General features: G+C 40.4%; 1 protein-coding gene, 1 long non-coding RNA gene and 1 pseudogene across 2 annotated transcripts in view; 1 reads left to right on the top strand and 2 right to left on the bottom strand.

Annotated features, from left to right (window-relative positions):
- The window catches only part of LOC137979516 (cathepsin L-like), a 7,904-nt gene extending 5,803 nt beyond the window's left edge, over nucleotides 1-2,101 (bottom strand). Inside the window, exons 1-2 of the mRNA XM_068826785.1 lie at nucleotides 1,973-2,101; nucleotides 1-95 (exon numbers count right to left, since the gene is read on the bottom strand). The exon at nucleotides 1-95 is cut by the window's left edge and continues 159 nt beyond it. Coding sequence (XP_068682886.1) covers nucleotides 1-78 — 78 coding nt within the window. The 5' untranslated portion in view covers nucleotides 79-95; nucleotides 1,973-2,101. The remainder of the gene's footprint in view (nucleotides 96-1,972) is intronic.
- On the top strand, nucleotides 119-4,382 carry LOC137979517 (uncharacterized). The gene is made up of 3 exons (XR_011118355.1): nucleotides 119-2,049; nucleotides 2,892-2,938; nucleotides 3,383-4,382. It is a non-coding gene; the product is annotated as an uncharacterized lncRNA (long non-coding RNA).
- Nucleotides 4,383-9,004: 4,622 nt separating this feature from the next.
- Nucleotides 9,005-13,545, bottom strand: LOC137978867 (E3 ubiquitin-protein ligase TRIM71-like; annotated as a pseudogene).
- Nucleotides 13,546-15,000: the final 1,455 nt, after the last annotated feature.

The following is a 15,000-nucleotide window of genomic DNA, read 5'->3' as shown; positions in this document are numbered from 1 at the left end:
TGCATTGTCTTTGATCAACAAATCTGACAATGTGGTTGAGGCGAAGACAATAACTAATAGAAGAGTAACATGAGCCATAGCAATCTTGTGTCAAACTGCAAGAAACAGAAAACTCCATCATGAAGGTTTAATAATAATAATTGATATGCAACATATGATTTAAAAAGGTTATTTGGTTATTTTCCCCATTACTCCCTTGAAGGAATAACTTGACTATGTTCAAGTGTTATTGGGATTTCAAAGACCATATAATAACTATTAAATTGCAGAAAGCGAGCTTGGTATATCACTGCATTGTGATATAGGGATCAGCTGGTTGAAGTGATTGGTTAAAAAAAAAGTATCAGGCCTGAAAAAATGGAATATTACACAACATAAAAAGTGGATAGCAACAGAGATTTAGTTTGTTGTTGTTGTTATTTAGACAATAAACCATTTCATGAAGTTTGAAGTGTGAAATCCTGGCAGTTTTTTTAACACCTTCCTCCTACTGCATACATCATCATCATCATCATTGGCCAGCTGCTGCACAGGCAACTGTAAGATCAACTGCATACATAAGAAGTAGATGAAATATGAGCAGAAAATCTGTATGGACATTTACAATGGCAAGCTAAAGGCAAGCCACTGTAAAGGTCCATACAGATGGGACGTGAACATTTTAATCGTACTTGTAAAAATTAAGAAACAACAGTAGAGATCTGTGTCAAAAGTTAATGAATACTAATTAGCTGAGCAGGAATCTATCAAAAGTTAATACAGCTGATTATTAATTATTCATCAACCCCAGTTGATTTGTATTAGCCAGTATCAAAAATACCATAATACTCTTTGTTTGACCCTCCAAAATTTTGCATTAATTTATAAGCTTTGTTTTCAGTTTCTCTTAGGATCATTGTAAGTCCCAAGAGAAAATAAAAACGATGTTTATGCAAACTTTTGGAGGGACAAACAAAGAGTATTAATGGTATTTTTGATACTGGCTAATAGGAGTTCACAGAGGTGCACATGTGACTCAAATGCTGCCTGTTGATTGGTCATAACTCTCATGAACTATTGATGAATTAAAAAAAGACTGCAGTTCAAATACATGGCTTTCAAAATTAACAACAATATAATGTTTGTATTGTTGTTTATTGTTTCACAAACTCGTACTGAAATAACATTAAATTACACATATTTCGTCGAGAAACCATCCGACTCCTCACTATGAATCTTTCATACCGTTATTCATTTTTTTGGCAAAATGTCGTACTGTCTGTGGCAAGACTTGCAGTGTGTTGTGAAGCTTTAACCGTGATAATAATAATAATAATAATAATAATAATCACTTTGTTTACCCTCAGAGTAGCTAGTAGCTAATATTTCCGAGCATTGAACATATACAATTGTTAAGAATCCCAACTGGCGGGAGGCAAACCAGTTGACTATTTTGCAAGTGCACCAGGAAATTGAGCCAGGGACTACCTCAAACAAATTAAGTGAGTAGTCAGAACAAGGTCTTGAACCCGGGATCTCCGGATCTCAAGTCACGGGCCCTAACCACTCGGCCACGCCAAAAAAGAAAAAAAACAATGTCGCAAATCTGTCATTCCGACTTCCATAGAATAAGCACATCAACGTAAAAAATCAAACCCGTGCTCAGCAAGTTTGTACTGTATAGCATGCGCAGCTAAAGCCTGGTTTCCATATGACATACGATCGTCCGGATCTTCCCGATCGCCCCAGTCGTTTCAAGTAGTGTTCAGAAGCGATAGAGACGATTATATGGAAAACTACCGCCGGGAGACTGAGACTACCTCGATCGCTTGGATAGAACTGAGTTCTATCCGGACGATCGAGGTCGTCTCCGTCGCGCGGGTAGTTAGCGATCGTCCGGGTCGCCTCTGCACATTATTTGAAATGACTGGGGCGTTTGGGACGATCCGGACGAAGATCATATGGAACCAGGCTTAAGATAAGAATTTCAAACCTTTAAAACGTGGATTCCAGGCAACAAATCAACTGGAATAACATCAACTGCCGTGACTACGTGGATACAAACTGACGGTAAGTGGATCTCTTAAGTGAAAATCGCATTCTTCGCTGGGTCTCGTGATGTGGGGTGCGGGGATGGCGTTAGTGGTTTGGAGCACTCCCCCCCCCCCCCCCCCAGTGGCCCGGGTTCGATTCCCAGAGGAGTTTTGTTGGATGGTACACGACAAAAGTCTTACCTCGTTAATATCTCCCGATCTTGTCTCTCTCGAACGCGTCTTGCACGGTTTCTGGCATCTTTACTTCACAGTCAACTGATATTGACCACTGGGGCAATGATCTTGCCCGAGGGGCAACGACGTTTCGTTACCACAGGTTGTTTACCATTTACAAGCAGAAACCGGTTGGTACTAGGTTTGTTCAAATGGCAAGCAGAAACTCCAGAATGGGAAATTTAGTTGGGATCGGCGTGTACCATTTACAAAATTCGTTCAAGTTTACCGAGAGAGTCTGGAGGGAGGCAAAATCATAGGGGAATGGAAATGGAAAACACGCTTATTTTTGCAGTTTGGAAATTCCGTTTGGGAATTTAGGACTACCTTTCAAGAAATCCCGTTTCCTCCAGGAATTTTCCGTTTGGGAAGACCAAAATAGGCTTACCATTTACATTCCAACCGTAATTTCCGGATTTTTTCGGTAAATGGTAAACAACCACAGTACTTTGGTCTGCGGTATATACAAATAAAGATGGCGGAAACTGTGCAAGAGGAGTTCCCCTCCCCGCAAAACCCAACGTGTGACTTGATTTGCGTTGATTGTTAATTTCAGTTTACAGTGTCCTCAAGTAGTGCTCCAGCGCTAGAACGACTAGAAACTTAAATAAAGTTCCTTTCCTTTCCTTCCTTTCTTTACATCAGAGACGTCACCACGAAGGAGTGTCACGAAAACTGAGACCCTCGAAAAGGTCAGACCCCCGATTGTCTGGAAGGGTATATCACAAAACAGCGTCACTTACGAGAAATTGAATGGCAACGTTGTGCTGAACGCGCAGTTGACCTGCATATGACGGCGATTCTGGGAATCGAACACGGGGCACATTAATGGGAGGCGAGTGCTCTCACCACTGCGCCCATCCCTGCATCCCGAAACTGAGAGGTTATCTCTTATTATTAATGCTACTAAATTTGTAAATGCAAAAAACGAAGCCCTATGAGGAGTTTCAGGATACGGAATATTTAGATAAAAAATTATAGTGATACGGGATATTTTTTTTTGGGGGGGGGGGGGGGTTGATGAGCTACGGGATATTCAAAAAATAGGCACGCATTGCGTACGTGTGGTGGTGCTCTTGACACCTGCAGTGTTTTTTTTTCCATAACTGTCAACTGAGCTGCGTTTTGTTTTTCAGGAGATTCAAGTTGTCCTTGCGAAATATGAAGCTTTAATAGTACACGATATTGTTTTGGTATGGTAAATCAATACAGTGCCATGGTAGATGTCTTTGCTAAATATCCACTGAGAAGACATGTGGTTCAGTAAAATACTAATCCCAGAAAGACTGACGAAAATAAGAGGAAATCGAGAAATATTGGCTTCACGGCTGACATGTTGGTCATTTTCAAGTTCCTTTACAACTTCTTTTTCACCACAAGCTTAAGCGTGTGTTGAAGCATATTTTATAATATTTTAAACTATATTTCATGATCGTTTTATTGTTTGCAAAGTATTCTAATGCACGGTACTTAAGAACTTAGATAGGAAATTGAAACGTGCAAACCAAATTAAGTGTCGCAAACAACCTCGTCCCTCGCAGTAACTTTCCCACGAGAAAATGCATTAGGCGACAGCCGAATTTCTGCCGATGCTGTTGGACACAGGAGCACCGTCTCAGCGGCTCTTTCTTATAAAGTTGTAACACCGACCATGTTAGTTATCTTAACGTAATTATCTGTAGTGTTACTTTTCCCACGGTTAGCCCTCACGGGTTAGCATAAAGGACCACGGAAACTTCGGTTTCTGTTGCTATCAGTTTATCCAGCAATTTAATGAACTCAATTTTAGCTAGGCTGAAGTATTTACCGCAAGTATTTACCACAGGCTTTCCGCCTTTGTTGTTTGTTAGTTTTAGGATCACGTTTGTGAAACTTTTCGAGCTCTTTGACGAGCCATAGCTGTATTTGGCACCGAAAGCTTACTCTCGAAAGTATTTCACTCAAGAGAACCTTGTAAGCTTTGTGACATTCACAGAAACAAGATTTAGCAATCTGACAATACTTAATACCCACAAACAGAGAACAGACAAACTTTGTCTTATAGATGTTGCCAATGAGTTTGCAGCTCTCAATGAAAATCGAAAAAGCAACTTTGGCACCTTCAGAGAATCGGACTTAAAAATGTCCGGGTGACACTCATCCGTTGCATCTGTTGGGTTTAGCTTAGAAGTTAGTTTATTCATTTAAATTTGGTCAAACGTGAAGACCAGTTTGTTGCTCGTTGTTTTATAAGAATTAAAAATTAACTTCACTTTTGGCAGTTTTAGATCCATTTCTAGCCAAATTTTCCCGGGGGTACATGCCCCCGGATCCCCCTAGTTGGCTCACGCTAACGCGTTCGCATTAGCCCCCCCACTTGAACATCCGCTCCGCTGGCCCTGAAAACGCTGAAGCTGTGTGTACAAAATCTGTCCCGTACCACGTGTACTCTGAGCTTCTGACAGCTTCTGTCCGGCGAGGTTAGTATCTGGATGGGAGACCTCAAAATATGCGTCTTTCTGTCGGGAACATATGACCGAAAATTCTATTTTAACTCTCAAAAATGCGAACTAAGCGAGGTACAGATTTTGTTAGCCTGCTTTATGCAAAGTAAATAAGTATTGATATACAAATTTTAAGAAAGGTAGAATTAAGTTTTTAGGATGTGTCGATCGAGAATGAAACAATTTGCCATCAGCAAAAAAAATTGCGAGATGAAAACATAAATCTTGTGCCGCGAATATAACAAGTTACCATCAGCGAAAAACATTTTGGGAGATTTTTGCTACGTTCAATTTTTCTATCCAGCTTTTGGTTGTACAAGTACAATCGCAAAATGGAAAGTGACATCGATTTTAGCGGCCGCCTGTGATCAAGTTACTTTGCGTGGTTTAATACTAACAACTCACGAAACAAAGGATGCATCTGCGACAAAATGACAGCAAGACACCGGGTTATTACTGGGTTGCCTATGGGCAAACCCAGTCGAGGTCTGCGTTTAGTTTGTTTGTTTTCTTTTTTTTTTTTTTTTTTTCCGTGTCGGTAAAAGTCTTGCCTGTCACTCCCCTGGTAAGTGGTGTCCTTGTGTATAGAGCCTTCTGCGCGTATTTTCTTAGGATCGAGAGGGTAGTGGAACTCCGTAGATTTCTCTGGTGGACACAGTAGAATCATTAACTTAGCCTGCAATGGCGTCGAAAGTCATGCAACGCGAATGGCGTTTTAGTGGATCCTTAAACAAAATATACCCTTATGGAGCTCAATAATGGAAAGTCAGTTGGATAAACTAGGCATGAATCTCAAAAGCGACGAGTACTGGACTTCGACAACAAGCTATCGCCCGTCGAGACGAAACCAAAGTGAGCAGTATTTACCTGAGGTACATGGTAATTTGACACAATTGAGTTTCTTGTCTTCACGCACGCAATGAAATAGGAAGAAAAGGATTCTGTGGTATTTTCTGCCTTTGTGAATTATAATATCATGTTGTGTATTGAATTTTCGAGCTTAAGGTTCAAATGTGATATGGGAGAAGTTTTTTAGTATTGCTCTGTAAGCAGGAAGGGTTCACAGGCCTGCTGGAAGCGTGCTTGAGTTTCAACAAAATGAGGCCCAAAATCAGTGAAAACTTGTGACGCAGATGAATAATAAAGTAGCTGCTATTTCCAAAATGATGGAATTACCTGGTGATAAATAACGTCGTACGCGTCTTGGAGAGTAAATTTTGACTTTGCATAAACAAGAGTTGGGCGATTGTGATCTTTGTTTTGACTTCGCTCATTTCATTGTCAAACTTTATAACACTTGACAGAAAAAGAAACTTACAAAAACCCGGTATCTTGCCATCATTTGACACAGATGCTTCACTGTTTGGCGAGTAAACATGCCGCGGTAACTTAATCACGGCGCCCGCTGAATTCCGGCCATGTCACTTTCGATTTTGCAATTAACTTGAACGTAGCAAAAATCTCCCAAAATGTTTGTCGCTGATCGTAACTTTTTATATTCTATATTCATGGCTCAAAATTAATGTTGTTTTCATGTCGTAAATATTTTATTCTCGATCGACCGTCCGGGAAACTTCCTTCTGCTCTTTCTGAAAACTGTGTATCAATAGTTATTTGCTTTTTCATCAATATTTGTTTTGCATAAAGCAAGCTAACAGAATCTGTACCTTGCTGAGTTCGCATTTGTTAACGTTAATAGTATTTTCGGTCAGATGTTTCTGTTTTTTATGAGGGGTTTATTGTTTTGGTCTCCCATCCTAACACTAACCCCGCGAAACAGGGCTTGACTTCAGTGAAGTTTAATATTACAAAGATTTCAGATGCTCATAGGGCACACTTGTGGTGAAATGAAGTTGTGCGGGAACTTGAAAATTATCAACATGTCAGCCCAGAAGCCAATGTTTCTCGCTTCTCTTCTATTTGTTATTCTTCAGAGACTGGAATGCTGTATTTCAATACCACACAATTCAGTGCCTTCTGATTTTCTGTAGCACGTACCACAGGCAAGCCAGTGTATGCTTCACAGAAGCATCTAGTTCATATTAAAACAATGGATATCCAGTTCACTGAAGCATGATACAGCCCACAGAGTAATTAACTAGTATTGTTTCCCACAAAACGTTAACTTAGTGCATTATGGGATTGTGCAAATCGTGAATGACCGAGGTTCGAGTCCAATGTCCATACACTTCGGTTATCCTTAAAAAAATATATGACCATTTCCCATAATCCATATCAAGCTTTTAGTCTTCTAAATTCACGAAATAGTGAATACGAATTAATGATAATCATGAATTCAAGGAATGCGTGTAGCCACTCTCTGTCCGACTTGTCCATGTCTTCAGTACACTTGATACCCTTTGGAAAATACAGTTTATGGCGGAGCTCTGCCGCGCCTTGATGACGCTCACGCGTGGAGCAACATGGTTGCGAAAATATGGTAACCCATCGATGCGAGAAAATTTGGGTTTTTGGTGATGACGTCATCCTAGGACCCGTCTGTCCGTACGTTCAACTTGCCATGTAAGCTAATAACCGAAATGTCGCAATGCTGGAACCTACGGCTTTTCGGCGGAAAGGTGCATGGCGAGCGTACTTCTTTCGCGTTTTAGTAGCACAAGCAAAAAGTTTCAAGACAACCAAAATCAAGCTGATTTTTTTTTAAATATGGGCTTATTTGCAGTTAACAAAAATTCTTCGCTCAAACTGAACGAAGCTCAACACACTCCATCTTCTCTGCGTGGTGTTTAATAACCAGTTCAAGTTCGTTTGTTTGTAAAAAGCAAATGTTGTGCAATCCGCACAGAGAATATTGAAGTTTTTCTGAAACTATGAAGGCACTGAGGATACTCGACAAAATGTAGAAAAATCATGACAAATTTGTCGTTAAGGTTTTGTATTTTGATTAAGAAAGATTACATCAAGTATTATAAGGAATACCTACGTCAAAACGTAGGTATTGACAATGTTTTGAGGTTTGTGGGAACCAATTTTTGCGGTTTTCTTTTCAAGTAGCAAGATTATTTCCAACGTTCATTCCTTTTTTTTTGGCAAATACCCTCAATCGTTGAGAACGGGTGGAAAAATGTGGTATCCTGGAGACCTTAGAAAATGGTGTCCCTTCGCATAACCCGTTCGAGCAAGTTTGACGTGATCTTTGGATTGACTACTTTGAGGTCGTTCCTTGTTCCTCAAAGACTGGAAGAGTATTGACTTAACCTTTTGTCGTTTCGCTTTGTTTGTAGCACGCTCCGATTACTTTTTCTCAATGCAAATATAAAAAAAAAACGATCTTTTTTACCCCAATGTATGATATATATAGAAGCACAAGTGGATTTAAGGACGTTCGCACAAAAATCTTCCCACATTGAAATTTGTTTCATTTCTCGCCCGAAGTTAGGTCATAAATTGCTAAATTCCAAAAAGGAAAAAAAAAAGGGGGGGGGAGGGGGTCATCGAATTTGTTTCGGAGGAAAAGGCAAGGGAAAAATGCTTTTGCTCATTCGTCGAAAATCATAAAAATTATATGTTAGAGCGAAGGTTACTGTGCATAGAAAATAGGAGTGGGTTTCTTAGGCCTGTTCCAAACGTCGTGCTACTGCCGTGCCGAACTCAAATGAAATTGTCATTTCGATTTAAGCTCGGCAGCAGCACGCCGTTTGAAACCATTAAGCGCGGCACGGCTGACTTAGGTTCGGCACGACTACTTAGCACGCAGGACTTGCCGTGCCGCACGGCAGTAGCACGACTTGGTTTCAAACGGCGTGCTATTGATGCGTCGAGCTCAATTCATAAATTAATTTAATGTATTTTGCATTATTTCAAAACTATTACGCTGGATGGCTGGTTTGTTTTGTCTTTTGAATTTGGCGCAACTGTATAAGGTTCGACGTTTGAAATCGCTGCCGTGCCATCGTCGTGTCACTGCCAAGCCAAATTCATTTGAGTTCGGCACGGCAGTAGCACGACGTTTGGAACAGGCCTTAGATAATTGTATGCCTCTAGGGATGTCGTAAGCAGTAGAGTTATTCCTCAACGAGTGTTCTCGCAAGCGCCACCTGTTGTAACCACTTCCGGAATTCACGACACATGGAAAGAAAAATATAAAAAAAGATAACTTCTTACATTGTGATTTTTTTTATTTCATTACATTTTATAGATTTTAAGGAGAGTAAGTGATTTGTGTTTTTAAAAATGGGGTAACCGATGATCTGAACGAGTAAAATCGATGTGATGTTGCGAAGCTCTTGGAAAATTTCGTTTGCGACGGTTTGTGTGAACTGTCGGGGAACGACTGGAACCCAAGACAGGATCGATCGATGAAAGGTTACGTTTTCGAGCATAGCAACGAAGTTTCAAGCAGGCGTCATCTTTATTTGGTTAGTGCTTTGTATCACGTCTCTCTTTTGCCCTCATGCTCATCTTTTGGAGTGTGGTTTTTGTTTAATATAATCTCTAGCTGTTTCCTCGTACGCACTATTCAAGTGGCTAAGGAAGAAAATACAATTCTGTTCTATTTTCATGAAGTAAAGGGAAAGAACTTAAAAAACATGCATTCACTTTCAACTAAGAAGTTCGTAGTGTAATAAAAACATTAAGAAAAAACAGCCCCATTAAATTTACGCAATGTCGCTGACTAAAACTAACTTTCCTTGAGTTTTCCAAATTTTCAGCCACTACTCGATTAGCTACCTTTCCCAGACCTTTTCTTTTCTTTCTATTAAACGTTTCATGATGAATTGGGAATAAATGTCCCATTCTTTTGCCGGCCTGGAAAATTTGTTGTCGTAATGTCTTAACTAATGCTTGAAGTAATGCGTGACATATACAGTCGCGTTACCAGCGCTGGAAAAGTTGCGCACAAACAATTAGCGCGAACGTTTTTTAAATGCATTAACAGGAGTCAATTTTTGCGGTTTTTTATTTTGCTGGTGTCTTTTTTCTGGTGTCTCGAAAACGAAGACCGTAAGACCCTAAGGCGCTGTTACACTGTGAAATGTTTCGTGCAACTTGTCGTGCAATGTTTTGCCGACATGGTGGCGGGACAAGTTGCATGAAACATTCAAAGTGTAACATAGTTACCCTGCAACGACCAAAATCGTTGCGAAACAAGTTGCAAGAGCCGTTGCCGAAAGTAGAATTAGGTTCTACTTTTCGTGCAACTTGCCTCGCAACAAATTTGTCCGTTGCATGGTATGTTATACTGTGAAATGGTTCGTGCAACTTGTCTCGCCACAGTCTCGCCAACACATTGCGAGACAAGTTGCACGAAACATTTCACAGTGTAACAGCGCCTGAAGACCCCGAAAACACGAAAAATTAACCCAAAACCCTCAATTTGACTAACCCTAGGCCTAAAGTTGGTTTTTAGGCCTAGAGCGTCACAGGGCCAATTTATTCATCCAACGGGAACGGCCACACGTAGAGCATGGTCACTTCGTTAAATATGGCGGATCACCCAGCTTTCACTTTGAAACAAGTTGTAGCGAACGAAGGACTTGAACTTCGCTTAAAGTAACTCGAAAAACAAACTTTAGGCCTAGTGTTAGCCAAATTGAGGGTTTTGGGTTACTTTTTTCGAGTTTTCGGGGTCACAGGCCGAGCGCTTACCATTTGAATGAAAATTTCGGTGAGAATGTTTCCACAAATGGTACTGCATGTTCTGTACTTAGAAAAAGAAAATGGGAATGGGCAGTATCATTTGCCAGAAAAACGGGTTGTTCCGGTTGAAATACAAATGAAGCGGTCTATTTTCTCTGGCACTTGTAATTGTGGACAAATGGTACAGAAATTTTCGGGCATTCCGGTCAAAGCGAGAAAAAGGGAATACCTCGAAAGGTATTACCTTTTTTTCGAAAACAATCCACCTGGATGAACCGTTTCATTTGAATTCTCTCCGGAATTTCCGAAAATGCCATTCAAATGGTAAGCGCTCAGCGTCTTCGTTTTCGAGACACCCCTCTTAATGACGGAACTTGTTTTTGCGGATCAAGTACTATCTGCAAAATCCGCAAAAATTAAACCCCGCAAAAGCACTACACGGTAGTCGAACTACATGTCGGATTCTCTCTTAGCGTTATAATCTCTTTCTCTAACAAGTATAATATATACCGATAAAATATACTGACCAATACTGAGCTTACAGCGGTTTAATAAGAACTCAAAACGAGGTGTTTACGAAACGCCTTTTTTTGTTTAAACATAACATTGATAAATTAATATAGAAGCCAACCTCTCTCCGTTGGTTAAAATGGTAGCAATTTGTTTTTTGTTTTAGGGGAAACAATTCTTAGCTAAAAGTCTTTAAACTGGCTTGTCTTTAATAGTGGAGATCAATGCAATTCGCAAATATACAAATATATTTAAAATTAAGAGATCTCAGAAAATTACGCGTAAATCGTGTAAACTACAATATTGCTTTTAAAAACGATGCAAATGAAGATATTCTCATTGTAATTTCACTTTTCAAGTACCAACTAAAAAAATTAGTTGATGACGCTAAGTAACAAAAAATAAGGAAAAATTGTACGTCTATTCAAAAATCTGAACACGATGGTTATAATAGTCGGTGACAATTATTTTACCATCGCTAAGTACTGCTGTAGAAAATGGGACATTGAACTCTCCTGCCCCCGCCCCTTTTCTCCAAACTTAGTTACAAACTCTCCGCTGAGTTTAAACACCTGCACTCGGTGATTTGCTGAATCACAAACCAGCAGATGCCCTGCTCTGTCAACTGACAGGTTGCTACGATTCTCGAACTCCCCGTCTCCTTTCCCCTTATTACCAAATTTATAAAGAAACTTTCCCTCCCTATTAAAAACCTTTATACAGTGACCACCGTAGTCTGACACAATAAGATAGTTCTCTTGTTGGATACAACGCAAGGGAAAGATGAAAGAACCTTCAGTACCGACACTGCGCAAAAAACCGACCATCGAGTGAAAAAAATTTGATTAATTTGTTATTCTTATCACCGACAATAATGTTTCCACCACTGTCAATTGACAGGCCATAAGGAAACTGAAGCTGGTGATCCCGGCTTCCTTCTCCTCCAAACTGATTAAGATAATGACCCTCATCACTAAACAGTTGAACTCGATGGTTGATAGTGTCTACCACTATAATCTTATCATTATGAAAAGCTATCCCAGCAGGAAAGTTAAAATCTCCCTGCTGATTACCCTTTTTACCAAACGATTTTAAGTGAGTTCCATTACTGGCAAATATCTGTACTCTGTGGTTACCACTCTCACTCACTGCAATTTCATCTTTGTCATTCACTGCCACACCCCAAGGACTGGAAAGCATTCCAGCATCTGAACCTCGCTGTCCAAAGGATAACACGGGTCTGAACTGTCTGCGTTTGACTTGAACCTCAAAAGGGCTGCCACGAACATGTTCTCCATTAACTTTTACGGATGCCTGACATGTTCCGGTTTCTTTGGCAAAATAGTTAATCTTGTAAGTACCATCTTTGTTATCTTGTATTTGAGTCTTGATCGCACTGTCACGGCCTTCACCATTTCTCATTTCCAATGTCACGCAATCAAGTTCTTGGTAACATTGTTCTTTTTGTGTGTTCCTTGTTGTTACAACAATCTCGGCTTTAAGTCCAACAGTTCCTTCGCGAGTTCCTTTTCCCTCGGCGCTCGAGTCTTTCGGGATAGTTTTGGTGGTAAAACTTTCAAAACAGCCTATATGTTGGAATTTTAGATCATCATATAACTTTTCGTTCCCTTTAAAGACAAAAGCTGTGACATGTTCGATGTCGCAGTTACCTGAATCTTCTTCTTCAGCTTTTTCCTGAACTATTTTTTCCAGAAATTCATGGGGCTGCATGAGTTGAGCGTTTGTGCTTCGCTTTAAAATCATTTCTGTTTTTTCGATTTCTGTTTCTTGCATTTTCACGTCTTCTTCAATCTCGTGCCTTTGCTCTCCCAGAAGCTGCAACGATTCTCGCACTTTGTTTTCCACCTCATCAAAGATGTGATTCTTTTGCGCTTCAATGGCTGCAATGAACCTCTCGGTAAACTGCTGCACGTCACTTTTCACTCTCGCGGCTCGTTCTTGAATCGAAATACAGTTTTCATCAATTTTCGCGACTCTTGTCATCTTCTCCAGCGCTCTTCGTTTCTTCGATTCAATTGCTGCCTTGACTCTCGAGTTGCGCTCGTTTGCGGCATCTTCCAAAAGAATTTTAGCGTGACCTTCGTGTTCTAGTAAAGCACAAGCGTTGCAAATGGTAATTTCGCAAACCTGACAGAAAAACTCTAATTCTTTTTTCTCGTGACCTTTCTTTCCACATAGTGTTGGCTGCTTTAAAATTTCCTCGAAGTCTTCGTCTCGAAAGTCTCTCAAAGCCAAAACGTGATGTTCTTTGTTGCTCCTTAGCCCGTTATGCAGACGGAGGCAGTGATCACACCAGAACGAGCAACAAGTGAAGCAGTACGCAGATTCTCCGCTTGCTTTCTCGCAATTTCCACACTTGATGCCACTCGTATTGCACTCTGTGACAGGCAAAGCATCCAACAAACTGTTGATGCGAAAGTTTGTTGGAAAGACGTTGAAATCACCGTTTCCAGGGATCCTGAAGTTTCGCCTGCACTCGGGGCACGAAATGGTATCTCGAATTCCGCTCGTTTGTTGAATCCTTTGCAGGCAATGAAGGCAAAAACTGTGTAAGCAAGGAAGCTGCTTTGGATTAGTGAACCTGGTCATACATACAGGACAACAAACGTGTTCATGAATGTTGTCTAGAAACGTTTTGATATCCATGATAAAACGCAGAGAGGTATAGTTCCGGTGTTGAACAAACTAACAAAACGTTTAACGTGACGGTCTTGTGACTTTGGTTCGTTGTTGTCTGGTTTATGATCTTAACCAATGAAAATGCATAAAGTAAAGTGTTTTAATATCCGGGATTTCTTAGAAACGCACGTCATCAAACTGTCACGTTTGTTATTAATTTCGCTTTTTAAGGTGTTGGTTGCATTTCTTTGGGGTGAAAATGTTTGTTTTGGGCTACCAAAGCGCAGAAAGAGTGAACGCGGTATAAAGAACGCATTTCTTGATTTTTAAGCTTAGCAACAAAGCAACACGGGTATTAAACCAAAAATGAAATAAATGTCTCGGAACAATTCATTCCCTCCTCCCTCTCCTCCCATGGCGTTTTGCCCTTTTCTCCGTGTTCCTGTTCGATCCATATTAGAGAGCTTTAGATTCTACAACGAGGACGAGAACGAGTACGAGTTTTGACGGCCCGTTTTTAGCGAAAATACTAAGGAAATTTATAACCCGTACGCTTAATCTTACTCTTTGTTAGCAGTATAGGTTGCTTAGTTATTCTTCTTGCTTGTAACTGAGCCTTTTTGCTCATCAAAAAAAGCCAAAACTGCTGCCGTGTTGATGACTTGTTTTGATTCGACGACATTTTTGCAAAACCTCGTACTAAAATGACGACGGCATCACGTTTTTCCCGCCAAAATAGGGACTTTACGATCTACGACGCGGTCGTCAACGAGAACGCCACGAAACAACGATATCATTGGTTAAAGGAGGAAAAGTAATCGCGTTGCACGTGCGGCACGCGTTTTAACACATTTTCGTGCGGTACTTTGCACAATAACGACGTGAAATCACCAAATTTGAGTTTTTGACGACAACGTGAGCGCACAAATGCAAATCTTGTATTCTCTATTTTTACTATGAAACCGCTCGTACTTTTTTTTTTTTTTAGGATACCTCGCCCACATTGTACGACGCTTACGAGATGGCCTAACCGCGAGAAACTTACGATAGTGCAAAGTTATATTTTAAGTTGACGTTTTCGTTGACGTCGCCGTCGTAGATCGTAAAGTCCCTAATGACGCTGGTTTGCGCGCGCGCTCACTGTTGTCTTATGAGAAAATCTCGTACTCGTAATCGTTCTCGTACTAGAATCTAAAGCTCTCTGTTAGGGCGACGGCTACGACTACTACATCGCCACAAAACAGTAACATCATTGGTTAAAAGAGCATAAATAATCGTGCTGCATTTTAGCAAGTATCTTAACGATCCTCTGCATAACGACGACGTGAAATAGAGCAAATTTGAGGTTTTGACGACAACGTAAGCATGCAACAGAGAATCCTTCATTCTCTATTTCAACTCTGAAACCGCTTGAACCAATATATTTTTAGGATACTTCGCCCACATTGTAGGACGTGAACGAGACTGAATATTTGCGAAAGACTTATGATGGAGCCATTTATATTTTGAGGTGACGTTTT

Source organism: Montipora foliosa, chromosome 12, assembly GCF_036669935.1.
Source record: "Montipora foliosa isolate CH-2021 chromosome 12, ASM3666993v2, whole genome shotgun sequence".
Taxonomy (NCBI): Eukaryota; Metazoa; Cnidaria; class Anthozoa; order Scleractinia; family Acroporidae; genus Montipora; species Montipora foliosa.
The sequence above is the reverse complement of the archived record's forward strand: the minus strand, read 5'-3'. Positions and strand labels throughout refer to the sequence as shown.